This window comes from Electrophorus electricus, chromosome 8 (assembly GCF_041902795.1).
Source record: "Electrophorus electricus isolate QZ-2024a chromosome 8, ASM4190279v1, whole genome shotgun sequence".
NCBI lineage: Eukaryota > Metazoa > Chordata > Actinopteri > Gymnotiformes > Gymnotidae > Electrophorus > Electrophorus electricus.
The window spans coordinates 8319150-8340643 of NC_137504.1; the positions used below are offsets into that span (position 1 = coordinate 8319150).

The 21494-nt window shown below is 39.6% G+C and overlaps 1 protein-coding gene across 6 annotated transcripts in view; it reads right to left on the reverse strand.

The window, feature by feature from the left end:
* Positions 1-21494, reverse strand: part of arhgap32b (Rho GTPase activating protein 32b) — a 78577-nt gene that overhangs the window by 36427 nt on the left and 20656 nt on the right. For 5 of the 6 annotated variants that reach the window (XM_027003904.3, XM_027003895.3, XM_027003886.3 and 2 more), the window contains 4 exons: positions 10908-11021; positions 5253-5361; positions 3148-3239; positions 2823-2907 (listed from right to left, as the gene is read on the reverse strand). In XM_027003904.3, coding sequence (XP_026859705.2) covers positions 2823-2907; positions 3148-3239; positions 5253-5361; positions 10908-10996 — 375 coding nt within the window. In that variant the 5' untranslated portion in view covers positions 10997-11021. Of the gene's footprint in view, positions 1-2822; positions 2908-3147; positions 3240-5252; positions 5362-10907; positions 11022-11766; positions 11785-21494 lie in introns of those variants that run through there. The other variant, XM_081718790.1, reaches the window with a different exon arrangement.

Below are 21494 nucleotides of genomic sequence, written 5' to 3' on the forward strand. Positions count from 1 at the left end.
GGAGAAGACTCTTGTTTTTTATGTTACAAAAATCCTTACAGATTCTTTAAGTATTTTTAATCCTTTTAAAAATGTACCACTTCCATGCTTTGACATACCAACTCTCAACTTCCGAACAAATGTATGATCCACTTAAAATCAATTCAGATGTATTGAGAGAAAAGCAGCTCACAGAGCCTTTCGGAAAGGCAGGAGCAAGGGCATTTCCTGACATGGAGATGACGTGGAAGAAGCTGTGTATTCAGGAGTAATGTATCTGGGAGATAGAGCTGGGTGACTATTTAAGCGCAGAGGAAAACAGAGTCAGCACGTGGCCGAGTAACAGCTTGGCCATGGTCACAGTAAAACCCACAAAAGCCATGGCTTGTTCTCACTGACTGGGAGGGGAATCCATGGAAACTATTCCCTCTGGTCAGCACAACAGCATGCTACACAACACTCCATGTCCAGGACGGGCTTGGGGGGGGAGATGGGTGAGTTGGGGGGGGTTTAATACAAACTTCCATGCAGCTGCTGCCTCGCTGCCTGTTTTCTGCAGTTGGCAATATCAGGTCTTTGGCTCATCATGGTTCTTGTGCAGTGCCAGGTACAACGTGGCCACAATGCTAAGCGGCGTGATGGCTGCCCAGAGATCTGCAGCCGTCCATTGTACGTGACAGCAAAGCTGCAGACAATTAATCACCACACACACCAGCGCTAGTGTCTGTTAATAAGTCAGATGCAAAGCTGAGCGTACACATAAACTGGCTGCTTTTTGAGGAGTGGGAATTGAATTCAGGACTGTTTATAGGCCAGGAAGAAGAAAAAGAAAAGCTATGCCCTCAGCAGTTTTTTGCGCATATTTGAAGCTGGAGGCTATTTCAGGCTCCACAAATTGCAATAACAATCAATAGCTGACCCCGAAAGGGTCAAAGCCACATGAACAGCTAAGAAGCAACCAATGTTTTAGTGCATAGAGGTAGAGGAATTCAGTTGGTTGCCTATGTTTTCTAACTATAACAGCTTTAACAAGATTACCACCTTGCTGCTGATACCTCTGCAATAGCAAATTTGGTTAGTGTGTACATGACAGATATCAGGCATGGGGGATGTGTGGTGTGCACAGTGCGAGGGCTTAAGGCACTGCATCTGAGCCTGAGAAACCCAATCACTGCTCAGCCCTGCTAGGAATACCAGCCAGCCCAGGCCTATAATTACAAGCCATTCATAAACCACCAAGAGGAGGCTGACATGCAGTATTTCAACACAAATGTGGTGCAGCAAAACATGGCTGATGAATCAGAGCTTGGAGCTGACGTCACACCACCACAGTCTCGCTCCTTTATTCAGAGTCCAATTTACACAGGGCTTGAATTGCGGGTGGGACTTTGCACAGAAACCTTGACTGTGATCTGATTACCTAAAACAGCAAAGAGAATTATTCATGTAAAATTGAGCCACCATTGAACCCTCACTACCCACTAGCAACAGCAATCACCTACTGACCTCTGCTGGACACCCACAGAAACTCCAGTCTGCATTTTCTTGAAGTGTTCTAGCTTTAAAAAACAAAAAAAAAACAAAAAAAAAAACCCCACCACCACAACTGCAAACATCCCTTTACTACAAGTGTTGGTGTGTGTGTTGATATGTAACTGAGAATTTAGCCTGTCCCTAGACTCCCTATGCTAGTCATTGTGGTCTTGCTGGAGATTAGTATTCTGAGCAGAGAGTCCCTGCTCTGTTCCCACCCTGTACTCTAGCCAGCCACTGATTCCCCATCTATTATCTCATACTCCATGGACCCCTTTGTAACCACTAATCCCTTTCACAAGAACCCAGCACTGGGCTCCTCTACAGCAATGTACCACCTTCTGTCCCCACACAACAAGACACTATTCACATCTCTCACCAATCCTTTTAGGTTTTTTGGCACAGCACACCACAGTTCATAAGAAGAAATGTAAAATGAGCAGGATTTAGAGAGGAAAAAAAACTGAAACACTGTAAAAAGAGGCTGTTATTCATGTAAAGTCTGAATGATTGCAAACGATGATAGACAAGTTTTAACACACATACACACGAAATTAATTCGCACAAACACAAACAGGCAAGCTAAATAAAATGAGGACAAGTTCACATTAGAATTAAATTGGAATATATTTTAAGGCCGTCAGCTTGCTTATGTGTGAAGTCAGTGTGCTTGCTTAGTTCATCAGTCATAGCATTTGTGTTATTTTCTGAATTTACATGTGGATTACAGTTAATCCTGGTATATCCAAACATGAAAGTTTGTGAAATATAACTGTATCAGCTTAAATTTAAGCACAACTATTTTTATTTTGCCAAACATTAACAATGTAGATACAACACTGCAAAGGTTGTTATGGTTGAGATTTGCAAAGAACCTAAAATGGCGTTATTTTGCCTCCTGCATACTACCAACCCAACCACAGTTCAACATGTGTGTGAGATGATGTCACACTACCCTGCAGCCTGCAATGGTTAGTTTTGAATTTTACTAAGAGAGAGATACGCTATAACCTAGGTTACAACAAGCCCATTCTACAAACTTTTCGCTCATATAGCTTACACTGGGAACATCTGCAGTGGTGTAATTGCTCATTTTTGAGGCATGTTAATTACCCTAGCTGCTGCTTATACCCTACTGATCTCAGAAACCAGCCAACTCTGTGAAGACCATAACACTGTTCCTATCACTTCAGTCATATAACCCAACCTTCTCACACACAGACAACATGGGCTCTAATCTCAATCTCCACTAGCACTTCTGCAGTGCCTCTCTCTGTGCATGCTCAGCAGATAAACACAAAACACCTTACCTGTATGGTCCCAAAGTCAACGTTTTCATAGTGGAAGTGGGCACACTCAGCTAACTTTGGAAAGTGGCCCTTGGTGAATGAGAGCCTGAAAAACATGCAAGGGTGGCTCTGGTGAGTATTTGCATATGACAGATATGTAGACCTACACTGCATGGGTAAGCAATGAAGCAAACATGCAAGAATCCTGTGTCAAAATGCCAGTCATTTCTTGGGTCAGTGTGCCTCCATTTATAGGCCAGTACAGGTTTACATTTATTTGTGTGTCTGTGCATTTGTGTGTGCGTGCGTATATATATCTGTGTCTATTAACTAAGGGTAGACTTACTTTTTAACATTTTTGACCTTCATGCTGGCAGTGCTGCTACCGGAACGGAGCAGGGGCTCAGAGCTCAGCTCTGGGACTTCAGCACTTCGTGCCTGAAAGTGACAGGAAACACACATACATATACACACACACACACAGCATGCCAGTCAGTGTCACTGTGACATTCAACCTGCCAAAACAACTACACACTGAGATACACAAATACTTTCAGCACAAATCAATGGGAAAGGGTAGGGACACAAGCTGGCCTAATCCATACTGTAAGTCAGTTTATATCTGTTCTCACATGACATTTTAATATCGACTGGCCTCATACCTTAAAAGGACAAGTGGGACACAGTTTAAATAGAGATCCCAGGCAGATATGTGGAAGATACATGCATAAATAAAGGGGCTCAGAATTAAACATTCAGAAAGCAGAATCCGCAGTTCAAATCAACTACAGCTGGTAAGTCACAGAGGTCAGAGAAGGCCGCTCTATAAAGGGAGTCAGCGAAAGGCAGTGGAGGCATGAAGAGCAGGACTAAAGAAGAGAGCATTTAGTGAGAGCCAGAGGACACTCTGCCAGACGTGGATGTCTGAATGTTCTGCTAAGGTGAAGCGTGTGCTCATAAATCCTGTATTTAAATTGAAGGTTGGCTCAGAAGCATTTGAAATTGCATGTGCTGTCAATGTGTAATACAGTACTGTGCAAAAGTCTTAGGCCGCCATTAGATTTGTTGTTTTAGCAATTGTATAATGACTATATATATTTATTTCTCAGTCCCTCTATTAGAATATAACCAGAATACTGACGTTTGTATGCATTATTAAAAAACAAAACAAATCAGGAAAAAACTGTTTCTATAAACTACAGCATTATATTTGAGCAATAGCAAGACGACAGCCTAAATCTAATGAAGAACTCTGGGAAGTTCTGCAAGAACTGCTGCAATTCTGGTATAATATACCACAACATTGCTTCAGAAAACTTAAGTACAGTCACCTCAAAAGTTCAACATGTGCTTTGTGCCAAGGGAGATCACACTAAATACTGATTGTTTAAGCCAATTTGTTGTCAAAATTGTGCTTTTTAAAATTTTGTATACATATTTCTTGTATTTTCTTAATAAATAGCCAGAAATAATTAGATGTGGTCATTATATCATCGCTAAAACAACAAATCTAATGGTGGTCTAAGACTTCTGCACAGTACTGTAAACCCTCTGACAGCTGGTTTCCAGTCACTTCCAGGCCTTGCTGAGTATAAGACAATCACAGTAATCTGGCAAGGCCAACCAAAACAATCCAGTGAGTCAAAATAAATAAATGAAATGTCTAATAAAATATTAATCATCCTTTAGGCTGCTCCACAGCCAGGCAGAAGCTAATCAAAAGATTCCTAACTAGGTTGGAGATGGTTGCAGATTTGTTGCTGAATAATGATATGATTTCTGCTCAAATTAATGTCACAAAATGGGAGCACATAAAGCAGATAAATACTAGTGCTTCGACAAATTGTGACAGAAGGCTTATAATTATAAACATCTACAAGATACTGATCTTATTTTCACCACAGTGTTACTAATACACCCAAAAATGAACTAGCTGTCCTACAAAACTAATGGTACATAGGCAAACAAATGTGATACATAGTAATATAAACCCAGTCAAAGAGCAAGAGATTAATCTGTTTCATAAAAGGTAGCTGATAAATAGTGATTCTCTTGCCACTGTAAATAGTTACCCCCAATCTGTTCAACCTCAGCCAACAGTCTGGTTGCCATGGAGACCAACTCATTGCAGCAGCACTGAATGCAGTGGAAGCATGTTTAGACTTTTTAAACTGAAGAAGAATCTACCCACACCCATACTGATTAATAAAAAGTAATGCTCTGGAAGGGCATGTACATATCAACATCTAGGCCTAATATTCATTGTAACACCTGTTAGCCAATAGCTCATTTGCATGGAGACAGACATAAAGCACCATTTGGGGCATTTTTGATTCATTTCAAAGCAGTAAAATGTAATTAGTTTATAAAACAAATAGAAAAACCCAAAACAAATGTACACATAGGTGCATGGGTGTGGTGCAGTGAATGCATGACAAATGTTGATCTCACCATAGCGCTGATGGTTTCCTCCCAGTCAGGTCTCTCTCGGGGATGAATACTCCTGGCAATTTCAGGCACAATGTCGTCCTCCTCTGGGTGGCGGCAAGGCCTCAGTCCTCTGGAGAAAAACAAAAAGAAGAGGGTGGAAAAAGAGAGGGAAGGAAGGGAGCAGAAACAGAGGGAGGAACACAGAGAGCGGAAGAGAAAGGGAGGGAGAGAGAGTGAGTTCAGTCAGTCAGACTGAAAAAGATGAACATACTTTATGATTACAACAATCTCCATCTCCCTTTCAAACATTGCAGCTACATCAAGTACAAGTTTTCATTGCAGGGAAGCAGAAAGCACTTAAATCATGTCAGCTCACAGATGCTGTAATGGTACCACTATTTCAATTAAGATAAACATCAAATCCATTTACTGTGACATGCAGGGGAAAACTTTATTAAGCATGCTCAAAATCATTCATAGCAGGGAATCAAGACATCTTACTAAGCATAAAAGTAGATATTTATTTAATTAATAAATAATTTAACATTGGTCTTATTGGTCTTAAGATATATTGTATTGTATATATGTAATGTATATCATATACATACGACAGTACAGTTGAAAAGAGCAATTCAAAAGAGCACTGCCCCAAATCAAAGCATTTTAAACATAACAATTATAATGATGGTTATAATGCCTGCTATTACAGATCACTGCGCTATATGAAGAATAACAGCAGGAGAGAGACATGATCTGTGTCAACCTTGTACCAACAATGGCATGAGGTCTGTGAGTCTAGGAGGAAGGAAAGTGGTCTGCTTGTTTCAGAAGAACAAAATGAATAACAGCCAGTGGTCAAAGATGAAAAACATGGCACTGTCCACAGTATCATTTCACTCTCCAATGCGAGGGGAAAATTCTGCATGTCAGTCTAAAAAGAAAATTGCTTCCATGAAAAGATCTGGAAACAATTACATAAACTGTATGTTCAATGGATTAGACACCAGTCTGGATGACATGGAAAACTACACTACGTATTTATCCATTTTGGTCTGCATTGTAGGGAACTGCATCTGAAACTGGAGCTTAAACCAGGGCATTAAGTTCAGTCATTTGTGATACTACACGTCAGCCAATCTATGTAGTCCACACTGTATGATGGCATTCACTGCACGTTCCAATAACCAAGTAAACAAAACATTGTACTGTAAAACTGGGCCTTCATGCTTACCTAGGCAATGAGGTCAATTTGTGTCCCTGCAAAGATTTACATGGCTCAGAAGTATACAGTATTTGAAATAAGGCAAGGTGGAGGAAGGACAATCATAAGCAGACTCAACAAGAAGCATAAGAGCACGCTAAAAGAAGAAGTTTCTATTTGCTACAGGCAACCGAAACCCATTAATCTCTGACAGATTCAGTTTTCTACAAGCCCTTGAGGAAGAAACCAAAAAAATACAAAAACAAAAGAAACGTATTAATAATGAGGACAACGGATATGGCACACAACAGCCCACATGATCTATCCAGTCCTCTCTAGCCCACATTCCAGTCTGATGAGAGCTAGCCCACATGATGCAGAGCACCACTCCACCCAATGTCTGGAGCCTGTTCTCAATGCGCCCTCCACATCCCTTCACCTCAGGAGGTATCCGTACGTGATCAACCTCAAACTGTCATCTGTGATGCAAGTCTGGATCAGTGCGGTTTTGCATCACTAATCACCAGGAGGAGGAGGGCACCCAGAGAGCACTGCCACACTGCATTATGAAACAGCCTCAGAGCCTCTGAGTGATCAAGGTCCAACCAAAAGCCTGACCAGTATCACTAGTCACCATGTCTGGTGATATGGTCAGTGAGTGTAGGCAGAGAGGTGTACTTTGATACCATCACTGATGGGGAGTGAGCCAAGGTAATGATGACTGAGGTGACAATCTCCTTATTCAAATCTTCCAGGGAAATGGAAAAGAAAATCACAATCTGAATCATGCAATACTGAATATCCTCCTAGAATAGTAGACTTAAGTATAGTACATTTGGTAAAACCAATCCAGTAGTTCCTCATGTAGACATTTCAGCCTTTTGTCAGTGGCAGTTCTAGAAATCCATTACATTTACTCAAATATCACACATGATCACTTAGTACACATTCATAGACTTTTAAAGTTATTTGTAAACACAGTTGTCAGTGTTTAGCATCAGAGGACAATGCAAAGACCATTCCACTGCATCAAATTAGTCCCTTAATCCTATTCCCACTGATGTATTAAAATATAGTCTAACACCACATAGTTTCATGTGTTTTGTTTACCATCAACCTTTATAGTAAACAATCAAATAATTGTTGTTAGGCAAGCCACAAAATTACCTTCAGGCCACACTGAATAATGCTTCCTTTTTCATTATATCTAGATCTGGAATCAGACCACTGAGAATATATAAAGTGTAGTCCTCTAAATGCATCTTTAGACGTGTGTAAAAAATGTATCACTTGATTTATCACTTGATAAACTAGGCCAATACAGATAAATTAAAATATGTCTCAACTGGCATGAATGCTGATTTTTCAGATCCACTTGGGAAATTTCTATCCATAGAGGAAATTGGTCTCAATTGCATCATGTCAGAGAAATCCTCTCTGAGACCCTGCCTCGAAGGCACAGCCCAAAGGAGGTCATTTTGGCAGGGTGGCTAATAACAGTCATACCGAGGCTTCATAAATCACAAAAGCACCTCTTTATTCAAAGACTTACCCAAAGCAAGTTTATATATGATGATTACACAGTGCAAGAGAGTGAAAGAGTGAGAAGAAGCTGACTGAGAGACAGCTGAGTAAGAACAATCTTGTCATCTGAATACAGTCTTTTTTATGCTGCACGCTGGCACAATGCATCATCTACAAAAGGCACTTTGGCTTGAATTTGGAAATCAGAGATGGTACAGCAAGTTTCTATTTGACACATACATCCTGCTTCAAAGCAATTTTGCTGAAACAAACACAATCTGATACTACACTGCATGGCTGATTGAACAGCAATCTCGCTGTATTACACTCCTCCAGCATGTGAGAAAAGTGGGGCTATTACTGTATGGTGCTTTCATTACAGAGCTTGAACGATCCTCTTTTCCAATTCAAACCATCTCTGAACTGCTAGAACACAGACACACAAAATTTCTGTAATGGTAGTAGCAGAAGATACCAGCATCTACGAGTGGAACTTAATGACCAAAACAACTGTCACGCTGTCTTAAGGCTTTGCTTTGTTGACCCTATTCAAAGCACCAGTGTGCAGGCACAAGAGATACAAGGCCTTCAGAGAAGTGCTCTCTTGCAGGCCAAACTCCAGCAGCAGGGTGTGGGTGAGGTAATGTTGTGCTGAGAGCCAGGTCAGGCAACACAGAGGACCACTTTCTATTGACCTCACTGGTGCTGACAGATTGTTTTAGAATGAGTGGTTGTTCACAATATAAACTGTGACACAGTCTTCAGCAGTGACACACTGGGGTTGTTTTCATCTTTCTAGAGTGGCACTCGAGTGTACTTCAGAACATTTGGAGATTGGTACATTCCAAACAGGGCTGGACAATGTATCATTTGTTAAGGTTTTGCAATATGCAAATAAGCCCACTAACAATTTTTTTTATTGTGTGCTGTGACTATGCTGACCAAACTGTTCTTTGATGAGCTTTCAAATGGGTACTGTGAGGAATCCTGTCATTCACATTTTTCAACAAATGTAAATATTTTTGGTCAAAATCATTCAGGCCAATCTTTGTATATTAACCAACATACATCAAGTGGTGACCAGTATTTTGAATACACAGCAAGGCCTATTGAAATGGCAACATATAGTAATATGATCAAAATATAGGGATTTGTCTATGTGCAGCCCTAATGCAGGAGTTACGCCCAAAGTCCGTCTTCACACCCCAAACACATTACAGTAATTTTCAAATAACATTACTCAAAATCATAACAACTAGTTATTTGTTTGGGTGAAAATTATATGCTTTAATAAATATATTTAACCTGCAATCATTTCAGGCCTTAAGCTTAAGTCAGGTGAAAATGAGACAACTGTGCGTGGCCTGATAAATCATTCTCCACCAGGGGCATCAAAGCAAAACTGAGTGTGACTATCAAAATGGAAGGAGTATCCTCTCTGTAAAAAATCAAGAGCTCTGTAGGAGCTGGTTTTCTCAGGTAATGGGGCTTGAGAAGGTTTCACTTCCGCACTCTAGGAAGGACAAACAGCTGCATTTTGGTTATTATAGTCCCACTGCAGTGAGGTGTTTTCAATGTGCTCTCCACAGACTGCTGTAGTTTTATGTCATAAAATGCGTAACCCCTGAATCTTTCAGCCTTTGTTTCGTGGCTGAAGGCTAATCGAAGTCAGAGTGTGGCTCTGGGGACCTCAGCCTTAAGACAAGCACATTGGGCATTAGCAGGACAGCGGCATATAAAGAGGGTTGTTGCCACTGCTTGGATTAGCACAGCACTGTGCACATAGTCATAACATAACATTGAGGCCTCAGAGGAAATTTACCATTCCCCAAGCAAGCATGAGTCACAGAGGCAAGTGCTGATGGCATCCACATAGTAAATTTAGATTTTCGCAGGAGATGAAAGAAAGAACAGCTGCCTCTCCTCCTTCTTCTACCTCAGTAATGTAGTGCTAATGTCTAATGTATGCTAAGCTGTGGCTGCCATGGCAACCCCTTAGCATACAGGATTTGGACCCTGTTCAAGTACGGCAGAGGACAGAAATGGATGGATAATAATCTTCAAATACAGACAATTCCTGCCACTGTATGCTCCCAATACTGGTGGTAAAAAAGGTTATCCTGGGAAAAGGATTTAGAGCTGAAATCTCAGAAAGGGGGGATAGCAGAAAGAGTTCACACTGCAAAACATGCAGGTATCTGTGAGTACTTGTGATCATGTGACTTCCACTCCAAGCTCTAGCTCAGATGTCTAGCACTGCGAGTGGGTGGTAGCCTACCGGCGTTTCAATAGTGCCTGTTGTAATTGACTGTCTAACCCCCCTACTGCATATCATGATGGTGGTAACCACAAACAATTTCCTATTACATAATGAATGGGCTCTAAGTCAGCTCATGACGTCATTCACAGCTGATTAATGACCGTCATTACAGAATATGACTCAATGGCAGCTCAGGAGCTTGCTCAATGATTATGTCTCTCCTTAGTGGGCCAAAACTGTATGGCTGGACTAAAATCTGAGAGCTCTATGAGCACCTATAACCCAGCCATATCTGCCTGTGCACCACATTCACACTTCTGACACTTCTCCTTGATCCCCATGAAAGGAACAGATTACATAAGCCCATGCCTGCAACATGCTCACTTCCACCTTTATCCCTGCCTCTCAAACACGAAAACACTAAATGTCATTACACACATAGAAGACACACAACACTCCTCTATTCATTACTGGAAGAGCTGAGAAGCCAGAGATTATGCTAAGGCAGGAACATACGGCAGAGCACATGCTCATGAACAAGCACACACACAGGCGCACACACTCGGGCGCACACACATGCACAGACATGCACACACTCACTCACGCAGTCACACAGCAGACACCCACAGATGTGAGAATGACCCTTGTCAGGCTAGCGTAGTAGGGTGGGAGAAAGGAGAGTAAGTCTTACCTGTCAGAGATGTCATGACTTCCTGTGGCTCCGAGCAGTCCTAGCACTGCACTCCCCACCACTGCAGCAGCCCCGCTGCCTGCCTCCATGATACTGACTCACTGCAGGAGCAGCCTGCCAGAGAGAGAGAGAGAGAGAGAGAGAAAGAGAGAGAGAGGGAGAGAGGGAGAGAGAGAGAGAGAGAGAGAGAGAGACGGACAGACGTAAGAGAGAGTAGGGAGGAGAAAGAATGCAAGGGATGAGGAAAACCGAGATGTAGTGTCACAAACACAAGAAGCTAAAACAAGATAGGCAGGGGAAATATGAAAGTAGAGCAGGGAAAGAAGGCAGAAAGTCGGAGGGTTTTCCCCCTCTTTCCCTAGCCTATTCTCGGAAAGCTCAGCATAGCATGCTGAGGCATTTATTTTTAAACAGCATTATGCGCACTCGAGGCTTGCTACAATACCAAACAGTAATTCCTAACGACCTATTGAAAAACTAATACAAGTCTGTCCATAAAAACCTGACACAAAATGAGATTAACATGCACTTCCCTGTGGTCTGAAAGTGCATGTTTAGTTATTATTTTCAGTCATAGAGGTAGTATGCCTCTATGGCAGTGTTTCCCACAGCGACCCACTGCACTGTGCGTCACACTGAGGAACTCCCACTACAGGGCTTGGTGTGCTACATGATTTAATTGCAGAGACAGCAGCAGGTGAATGACAGACTGAATAAAAGACCGCTCCTCATCCATTTAAGAGAACAAAACCTAAACCCACACAGCAGTCTTCTGACCACTGCTGCAGAGGCAGACAAGGAAATTATATCAGAGTGGCAGGCAGGGAAATTGTAGGAGGCGTAAAGAAAAAATACCCACACACTATCCAAAAGCAGCTCATCTGAGGTGTGAGGGGAGGGTCTGTTGTCCACACACTCTTGCTGCAGTTTGGTGTGGAAGTGGATAATTCTGTAGAGAACTGCAGTGTTCCCAATCCAAAATCCATTCAGAAACTTGGCAAATGACTCAGGAAACTCAGGAATGGAGCAGCTAGTTGATAGATAGGTTTGGCCTAATCATCCGTCGTCATCCCCCCGCCGATTGGATGATCCTGCCTTGCCTAAAGCAGGCTTTAGCAGAGCAGAATTAAAGTGGTGGTGTATCTGATGCAGCAAATTCCTGAGGCAGTTACACCAAACAGATTACAGCAGCCTTGCTCATGACTGGCCAGAAGACATAAGGCAAACTGTCATGACAGAGCTATCTCAGTTATCTGAATTTCAGTTGCAGCATGGACATATCAAAGAGATCAAACTTCATGTAACCATCTGATACAGCTGAGAGATCATTACAGCACATTAATCCATAGCCATAATGAAAGACACTGCAGACGTTTAGGATATTCAATTTAAAAATGTTTAGGTGAAAGCAAAAGCATTTGGCTGAGAGAAGTGGCACCCTCTGGGAAATCCTGAGATCAACAAGCAAGCAGAAATTAGGCACGCTGCTGCTCCCATATCAAGTTCTGGTGTTGGAAACCTCCACGGAGCACTCCTCTCAAGTGTTGAGTCATCTCTCTGAAAGGCTATGGGCATGCACTCCTTTTCATTCAGCATGGCATTACTCAGACCTGACATTTATTTTATCCCCACCACCAGTCAGTGTTTAATAAGATTCAAATGACTGGGACACTGCCTAATTGACTACATCTGATCAACAGAAATCTGGACAAAGATCCGAATGCTTCATAGCCAGGCATTGCCTCTTCTGTTTGCGACCGTGTGGGCTTTTGTCACTGCATTTTTAAATCATCATCAGTTCCTTTTTATTCACTGCTATTCATTATGACACATCATCACTGTTTTGAAAGATGAAAAGGGAATCCTCTCATTCCATGACAATCTGTCAACAATTAGAGAGAGAAGCAAATAATTACATAATTTCTTTTGGGGAACACATCAAAGCCATAACAGCTGCCATTTTGTTATTCTGGATTTGAATATTTTAGCATTCAAGGTGCATGCAAACAATGCAATCTAGACTGTACTGAACCCCCTTAAATTAGCCACTAAGATACTGGGTTTAGGTTTTGTCAAGTCCTTAAGACATGATTTAGTGCCATACTGACTTCCCCCCTTACTGGAGGAAATCAATTAGGACTACACAATCTGGGACAAATATTAAGACATATGTAGTTGCAGGAAGTCCTATGAGCAATATATTGCATTAGTCATCAAGGATTAAACAAATGTATGGATCAATTTCGTAGCATTCTGCAGACAAAGACGGGGTCTCGCTCAGGCCTTAAATGAAAGAATGCAGTTTTAGTAATAATATTAATATGGTTTAAAACTTAAATTAATCTAGACGTGACTCTCAAGCTTGAAATCTCCTTGAAATGCAGGAAAATTGGGGGGGGGCGGGGGATGATCAGATACATGCCTTAACTAGACAGTGCAGAGTTAAATGCCAGAGCTCATCATTTTTATCTGTTGATGTGAAGACGTGAAATAAGAAGCATTACATTTTTACGCATTTTGGTGCTGCGCAAGTTTTGATTTCTGATGTGCATTTAAATTTAACCAACACTGATAATTCTGGCTTTAACAAACACCTTTTTCTAGAATTACAAATATCGCTGTTATATTTTAGTTGTTTGAAGCTCCAACATCTTGCTAAACTAACGTTAGCAGGGTGCTGCCTATCAACAAGTCTGACACAGAGAGCCACACGTGTCAAAACACGGACAAGTACTGTCATCTCAGTGAGACAGAACAAAGCCCAACACCTTCTTTACATTGCTTTGGAATTGTCCAGTAACCGGCGAATCGGCTTGTCTAACTTTTTTATTTTTTTTTTTTATTTTTTTTTTTAAAGGCCCGGGGCCATCAGGCCATTGCCTGTCAACCCCGCATCCATCCATTTACTTAGTCTGGATGGTAAGTCTTCCAGTCCATATGCTACCTGGGAGAACATTATCTGGAGGAAAAAGAAAACTAAAATCAATGAGAAAATTAACTTCTGCAGGCTTATTAAAGATTATAATCATAGATATAGCATAAATCAAACATCTGGTTTTGTTGAAAATACAACATACTAGAAACTCAGTCAGAAGATGTGTAAAATGTTGCATTACAAATATTCCCAATAAACTAATCCAATCTGAACAGATGTTAAGATGAACCAAACAAAAAATAAATAATTCTTTCTTTTCCAAATTTCACTGACAAATCTTTTTTTGCACAAGGTGCATCTAGGGTACTGCACGCTGTAATCTCAGCAATAATAGGTTGAGTCTCTAGTTTGGATCATCAGCTTTGTGTGGTTCAGAGTGAAATGTGATCTGACCAACAGGCAGCGGATGTGTCTGCAGGGAAATGTGGATGCCTGCACTAATGTGAAAAGGCTGCCGGTTCGTTTACATGACATTACATCAGGGGGCAAGGGTTGGTCCCTACTGAGGATTACCTCATTCAACGTAACACAAGACGGCGACACCTCAGCTGGGCAGCCTGTTTAGAACCCTGGCCTGCCACCCTTGCCCTTGGCACTAATAAATCACGGCATGAACCAGTATGGGTTGATTCTATTAGTCAATATTCCAATATCTATTAACACTGATGTTTTAGACTGTACTTACGTTACAGCATAAATTGATGAGAGTTCCTATTTTAGGTTAATCAGCTTTTGTGTGCAAAAAATTATTGTACAGCCTTTGTATTTAGTTTTGGGTTAAAGGCATTCTGTACACAACCAAAGACAAATCAAGAAAAGCCTCAGCAGATGAGCCCTAAACATCAATGACAGACTCCAATGTTCATTTTTTAAACCAAAATGAGGTACAACAAGCAGACCTTTAAAATGTGAGGCTTTTTTTTAAAGCAACATGAAACAGTTTAAAAATAATCTATAATCAGCAGCCAAACTGCATAAAGCTTCAAAAACAGAATGCTGCAGTTTGGGTGCACATATCAGCACCCAAATATTCAGCACCCAAACTGCATACAGTTACAAAAAGTGTAAAGCTTCAAAAATCATGAAAAAAATATACCACTGACAAAGTGAATTACAAAAACCTGCATTCAAGTCCACTGCAGAAAGATACAAAGCCTTGGGTAAGGAGCACAAATACGTTCCCTGAGCAATCAAATGAGACATTCTTCAGGCTTTTTATATTTAACTGTTAAAATTTGAAGAAAGTGAAAGAATGTCTAAATCCATGTGCTGCCTATATAAAAACATGACAATCATGATATGGTCATATTTTAGGTCATAATACCACTGCTAAGTAAAGAGTTGTTTAATAAGCGACCTTTCTTGGCCTGCCAACTCACCACACCTAACCATCATTTAACATTTAAGAGAAGTTCACCAGTGCATGGTGAGTTCCATTTTCTGGAAGCTTTACATCTTAATGAACAGTCCCATTATGCTAGTCCATACTAGTGTTCTACTGATATACGGGCTGGCTGATATCAAATAGCTATTTTTTGTTGTTTTTTGTGATATTAGTATCAGCCAATGAATGCAGAATTTGTAGATTTTGCAGCACTTCATATAAAATACAAATGAAGAAATTATTCATGATTCATGTTTGTGTTATGTGATTCCTACCAGTCTTGCATTTACTGGTCAAAAAGAAATATTCTTCTACCTTGCAAGTGATTAGATAAACTGCACTCATTTCAATCTCATATCTAAAAACTGAATGATTTTGAAATAGATTTAATTAGACATTTTACTAAGAAAAGCTTCAAAGACACCCAGGAATTCAAAATGGTGCAGTATAGCCACTGACATTTCAAAGAGTGTTAAAGAATTAGGCCAATGATAAATCCAAACTGGTAACTCTTTTAGGTGAAAGGTTTGTGTTTACATTCATGAAAACCCTGTTGCATAAGAAAAATGCACAATAGGCATTTGGTTTGCTTGTGGGATTATTTTTGTCTTTGTTCCTTACTTGATAACGTCAATAGCAAATTATTGTGTGATTAATTAATCTGTAACATTTAAGAAGTCTAATCCTCTTTCTTAAAATGGGTGTTAAAGAACAAACTAATATTGGCATTTTATCAGTCATCAGTCACACTGTTCTCTAAATATCGGTATTAAAATCAACCCTTTTAATAGGATAAACACATTACACACAGTTCAGGAACCGAACTCCAAAACACACTTAAGATGTTCTGAATTTAAAAGGTTGACCTGCTCCGTATTGGGCAGTTGTTGCCCTTATTTTGCCAACACAGTGTATGTGTAGTATTCTTATCATAGCATTACAAAGTCAAATAGCACAATATACAAACAGGCATATAGTTTCACACATAATAACTGTTATACCAAGTAAGCATCAAAATACACAGATTACATTAATTTTAGTGTTTTTACATTTCAAATTCATATGTACTCTCTCAAACTGAAAGATAAACAAACCAATCTTATGTTTCATTGGATAGGCACACTTCAATATGAGCATGTTCTATAAATCACCATTAACAGAAAGCATAGCAGGTGCTGAGGTGAGGGTGCCGTTTACAGCACATGTTGCCATTTAGATACAGGCGCTTGCTTTGACTTTAAGACAAAGATTAAGCTGATGAGCAAACTTGTGCTCTGTAAATAAGCAACTACTGTGTCTTGTGTAGCAGAGCACAGCAGCTGTCTGAAGCCAGGGAGGGGATGGAAGAAAGGGATTTACCCTCTGAAGGTACAAATCAACAAGGCCAAAACAGTGCAGGAATAAGGCACTGCCTCCCTAAATTACATGCTATTAATACTGTATCTTTGAAAGGATTCAGGCAGGATTTTCACATTCAGACCTTTGATCTGAAGTTACGTAAAAACCGGTTTAGCTCAGGTGAAATGAACATCACATGACAGCTGCAGACAAAGACTGCATGCTTATAATAAACTATTCTATGCACCAGATGAGGGCACAATAACAACAAATACATATGATTAGAGTCCCAATCTGAAATACTGTCTAAGCACAATTACTCTGTATTTTCTGAGAATTAGGGATAAAGCATACCCAGCTCCTGCTGTGAGGCGATTAAATTACGCCAAGATGTGCAAGGAGGCGCTTTAATCAGATGCACATGGAAGCATGTATTGGAAGAGTATACAGTTTATTATTAGGAAACAGCCGATTTGGGCTATTTATTAATCACCAAAAGACTTTCTCAAAGTATGACTCCGCAAGTTCTTCCCCTCTCATCTGGAATCTTCAGAAAGGCTTGCCTGATTCAATAGCTGCTGATTGCCAAACTCACCATGCTTGAAAACCTGAAGTGGGAAGTTTGCTTTAACAAGAATGTCATCCCCGCAATCCCACATCACTCCCATGCTCACGAAAAAGTATCACCAAACAGACACTAAGTTTTGCATGAAGGTGTTTCTCCTGTGTTGTGAACATTTTACAATCAAATTCTGCCATGCCTAATAATAATTAGCATGGTTTGAAAAATGTGTATTTCCATTTGTCTATTTGTCCGTCATAAGAGTATTTCTTATTCTTAAATAGCCTGAGAAAACAAAAGGACACCGAGTACTGTTAACTCACAAGAACAGGTCACAAATATACCAGACATGATGAATCACTGGAGAGTCAATGATAACTTGTGAACCAATCTTTGCAATACAAGTTACAATGTAATAAGAAAAAATTGTGTGTGTAAATGAACACAAAGGAACATGTAGGTAATACACAATTTCCAAGCTTCAATCAACAGGATTCCAAAGGAGTGGATGACATATATGCATGCTCTTGCCAAGAACCTGAAAAATTTAAATGAAACTCATTTCATCCCCAACCACAAAAGCAAAATATTAATAATTAACTTAACTCAAGATCAATTATGAACTATCAATGTCAGAATGAACATGAACAGCCTAAACAATCCCAGAATGTGGATATACACACCAATTTCAGACAGCTCTATAGGCTTTATGAATCTATTGTGTCCTTTCATTTTACAACTGTGGTTGCATGTCCAACACTAAAAATGTACAAATTTCTAATTAATTCCCTAGTACTTAAAATTTCTTAAAACCTTTGAGCTCTGCCTATGTACTTAGCAAAATGTTTATATAGCACTGAGATGCTCTTACATTCTGCGAATTCTTACATTCTGCTGAATTCATGGCAGCTCAGTATAAAAGATAAAGAGCATTTTTGCTAGACACAACAGAGGCATATCACCCAAAACCTTTGTACTGTCCTGTTTTTAGTAAGGGCCAAGGTTACTTCAAAATGTACTGTGTAGGAATGGCACAAATAAACTTGACTGATAACCAAAACTGTAACAAATGAAAGTCAATCATATCTAAGCTTCAATTTCAATGTTATTTCGATGTTTGACAGTTTTATGACTCCAGTCACAATCTAACCCTCTCAAAACACAAATCACAGATAAATGGTTGCATCACATGGACATCAGCAACAAAATCTAGCCTAAAAGCAGTTACAGTGTCTGTAACTGGAAGTCTGCTTAAACTACCAGATTGCACAAGAAGTAAGGAAGTCTGCTAAATGACAGAAAAAGCACTAAGAGGAGAAAGAGTCTATAGTCCTTCTAGTCTCCCAGGCTAGGACAAAGCCCTGTGGCTCACAACCTGTGTGTTCAGAACCATGGCTCTCCACTCCAAACAATGTAGCCCAGAACCTTCAGGCCTCTGTGGAGTGACAGCACAAAAGCAGTACAGACAGGTCCTGCAGCACCCTGCCTTCTGTCGCACTGCACATATCTCTGCGTAGGCTGAAGGTCACAAAAAGATCTTTGATTATGCAAAGAGCCAGAAAAACACTTTTATAGGGTGTATCCATAATGCTAAGTTCACATACTGGGGACTGGTGAGCCAACATCTAATTTGAGTTGAGCTGCTTTTTTGTCAGTCTGGACTTTTAAATTTAAACAAGGCTCATCACTCTAGCCACATTTAATTCAAGCTATAATAAAATTAAGATAAACTGATATAAATTGTCACTCAAAGCATCATGTAAAAAGAGGTGCCAGTGCTATGACAACAATACAATTATCAAAGTGAATTACAAATCTCTCACAACAGCACTGTATGTAGTCTTATTGCCCAGTGTTCTCACAAAGGGTCATTACTGATCCAGCTGCCTACTCTGAGCATGTTGTTAGTCCTTTTTATATAACTCTTTCACAATCCATAGTAAACCATAATAAAATTTTAACAAGACACCAGGGTTCATGACATCACATCCCTACCATCAATTTTCTTGTGCTAGCTGTTTATTTTCTTTATGACCTCTGTAGTGCCACTGTACCACTGTGCTTAGTGGGTCATCACTAACACAGCACATCTTCTGGATGCTGTTTCAGAACTAAATAAACTCACACTAAATTAACAGAAAGCCAGATGCAGCCTTAAACCAAAGCTAAGGTCTATAGAGACAAATATGTGGACCTTGTCAGCCTATGCACAGAAAAAGATGCCATCATTTAGAATCTATGCAGTAGCCTGAAGGTACCTTTATCACAGTTCTCTCTGGAACACTAACTCCCATAATTGATATGGAACATCCAAAATTTCTTCTTGCTTACACTTATAATAATGGGACGAGGATCAAACATTAAGGTTCTTAATATTACTGGAATGAAAGCATTACTTAATATATCAGGCCACCTTTGGACCAACAGTAAAGTTAAACTGAACGTTACACAGCCGTGCTTTGCACATTACATACCCTGAAAAAATGACTCAAATCACATTGCCCTGCCTCTTACTTTGATTAAAGAGGCAAATAAAATTCCATGATAATCCTGTCAGTGGCATCATAGAGAAAACAGACATCAGGTAAGGCTGCAACTAAGATTCTTAAGCACTGATAATGCCTCAAACTGTGTCCTGATTTAATAATGCTCTTCTTTAAATGGAAAACAGCTTTTTTGTCAGACACAACTCCCAAGAAAGTGAGCAATAAGCAGAACACCCTCACATTATTAATATTTCAATGTTAGGGAACACATTTTTCCTCAAACAGAAAGAATGATACACTAGCTCATGATTTGCAGAAGGGGTGCAAGAGTTAATCACTTGCTCGTATCTCATACCTAAAAAGAATGAGCTCACATTCAAAGCCTTATTAATTCACAACAAGGCACTCACAGAGAAGACAGTTGAGCAACTGCTCCAGCCTAATGCTGTTTACACAAGGCTTTAGAATATTCACACATCAGTCACAAAACAAAACATATGAGCTGGTTTTAATGACAACGGAAGAAATTCCCCCTTTTGTCATATATTATCTTTCAGGAAAAATAAAAAAGGAAAAATATTTGCATGCTTGAATGCATCACTATGCTTGAGCATATTTTTCAGGAGTACAAGACACTCACAGGGAGTCATTTTAGCCTAGACAAAACGTAATAAAAAAGAAAGAAAGAATTAAGAATTTCATACTACATGTCTGACAATGTTGTCTCCATTGTGCTCTGTGGTGTGTCTTCCATTAAACTACTGGTATAAGGCATATTCAAATACACGTTTTACACAGAATTTTCAAACCTTGTCAAACTTTGAACTCTGGACTTCTCTTCCTGTAGTTTATAATTAAGGCTGTAATATTTGGGCAGAGACAGGCCAAAACATGAAATAGCATTTCAATGAGGTTATGATGACCTCCATGCAGTGCAGAAAGACACACCATCAAGTCCTAAAATGGATCTCTAACTTTCAGACAATACTTTTTTTTTCCCTTTGTCGTATGCCTATATGCTATTATAATACATAAACAAGTAATACATCCCTTAAACCCTTATAATAACGAACATTAATTTATTGAACAGTGAACTTAAATAATATAAATATATATATATAACAAATGAAAACATCTATTCCTTACTGGGTGGGTATTAGCACCTTTGACTGCCACTGACTTATTACAAATGATGTGTTTGGCATTGCATCATTGTGGTGATGTGTTTGGCATTGCAACAAGGTCTGAATCAATGTTTCTTTCAAAAATTTTTATATTTCATTAAAATGATGGGGTCATTGGCAAAACAGTTTTATCAAACATTTTGCATCAAGGCTTTATTTCTGCTACACATATTTTAGCCATCTTACAAACTAATGTGAAGAATTATGTAACAAACATGATGCAAATGTGGTTTAAGTAAACTAATAGAAAATCCACTTGTTTACTGTCAAGACAAATCTCTGCATAACAGCAGCTGTCTAAAGTCTGGATTTTGTCAGTACTTTTGTCCATTGTTATACATAAACATCATCAGAAACCACATAAGCAAGTTGTTTGAGATTACATAATAATGTGACAAGGTATGAGAGAGTGCCAGAAAGACAATTTTGATCATTTTGGCTTGCAGTTTGAACAATATTAAATAGTGCACATAGCCTCAATGCTCCAATACAAAACTAAAACAAACTTCAGACACCAAACACTGAGCTACATTTGGGGTCAGTGAGAAGTGCATTTTATTGTATTCCTTTATGCAAACTGAAATAAAGAAACAGATGACCTTGTGTTCAGTCAGTTTTGTCTCACATTTGTTGTTAAGATAAGCACTAAATTTGTATTCTGTTTGATGCATCTGAAATCAAATTAGTATGGAAAATAA